This window comes from Penaeus monodon, chromosome 34, assembly GCF_015228065.2.
Source record: "Penaeus monodon isolate SGIC_2016 chromosome 34, NSTDA_Pmon_1, whole genome shotgun sequence".
Classification (NCBI taxonomy): Eukaryota; Metazoa; Arthropoda; class Malacostraca; order Decapoda; family Penaeidae; genus Penaeus; species Penaeus monodon.
In genome coordinates, this window is record NC_051419.1 from 12,989,251 (window position 1) to 12,990,627 (window position 1,377).

The window sequence follows — 1,377 nt, forward strand, 5'->3', positions numbered from 1 at the left end:
TCCCTGTGCAAAGATTTTATAAAAAGATAGTCCTTCCTTAGTTTGAACTTGGTTTGATATGCTCATGATCTCTCGTCTCAGGTGCCATGGAAAACTGGGGGCTAGTAACTTACCGTGAAACGTGTTTGTTGGTGGATCCAGATAACACAAGTGCTAGTCAGCGACAGTGGATTGCCCTTGTCGTGGGCCACGAGCTTGCTCATCAGTGGTTCGGTAACCTTGTCACTATGGTGAGAAGATGGGTTATTTACTGGTGTAATATATGAAAGATGTAGTATTATTGTTTTGTCTTGAAGAGGAATTTTCACTGTAGATAAGGACGATTATATTTGGTTTCTTTATTCACTTTTTTACTTTTCTTATCTAATGTTAGTACCTTGCTTTCCTAGGAATGGTGGACTCACCTCTGGCTGAATGAAGGCTATGCCACTTTTGTCGAATTCCTGTGCGTCGACCATCTATTCCCGGAATATGACATCTGGACGCAGTTTGTCACCAACACATACATCCGAGCCTTGGAACTAGACTGCCTCAAGAACTCGCACCCGATTGAAGTGCCAGTTGGCCATCCCTCAGAGGTGGACGAAATCTTCGATGATATTTCCTACTCCAAAGGGGCATCTGTGATTCGCATGTTGCACTGCTATTTAGGGGACAAGGTAAGGGTGTGGAGAGAAATGGCAGAAGTAATGGCAGAAAATAACTCGCTATACACAATTTGATTTAAAAATGAGACAATTATCTGCCATATGGTGGAGTGTTTTGTTATTCTTTTGAAGAATGTAATTGTATCTCCTGAGTAATATTGTAGCAAGCTTGCTGGTCTTTTGATATAGCATTAGATATTTATTTTCTCCCACAAGGATTTTCAATGGAAGGACAGTGTTGATAACATCCAACTAGCCAAATACACTCCAAGCTTCTGGATAAAAATTATTTGTAATCATATGTAAAAACAGAAACCAGAAGATGAGGATTGTGCAACACTACATTTGTCAGAAAGACCCATAAGTGCAAGGAATAAATATCCCAAACATTTTTCTCTTCAGGATTTCCGCGCGGGAATGAACAAGTACCTGACACGCCACCAGTACAACAACACTTACACTGAAGACTTATGGGCAGCACTGAAGGAAGCCTCGAACAAGCCTGTGGGTGAAGTGATGAGCTCTTGGACCAAACAGACTGGTTTCCCCATGATCTCTGTGACCTCGCATCAGGATGGAGACAACAAGGTGCTGACACTAACCCAACAGAGATTCCTGGCCGATGGTTCCACAGGTGAGTGGTTGCGGAAATTTTGTATTAGGGTGTGAAGAACGAGTTTCCCTACTTAGACTCAGCTTTAGTTCCTGAACCCTCTAGCTACCAAGGCTC

General features: G+C 42.4%; 1 protein-coding gene across 1 annotated transcript in view; it reads left to right on the plus strand.

The window, feature by feature from the left end:
- Window positions 1–1,377, plus strand: part of LOC119594608 (puromycin-sensitive aminopeptidase-like) — a gene marked incomplete in the record, with an annotated part of 34,909 nt that overhangs the window by 10,125 nt on the left and 23,407 nt on the right. Inside the window, 3 exon segments of the mRNA XM_037943659.1 lie at window positions 82–230; window positions 390–659; window positions 1,050–1,281. Of these exon segments, the coding sequence (XP_037799587.1) occupies window positions 82–230; window positions 390–659; window positions 1,050–1,281 (651 nt within the window).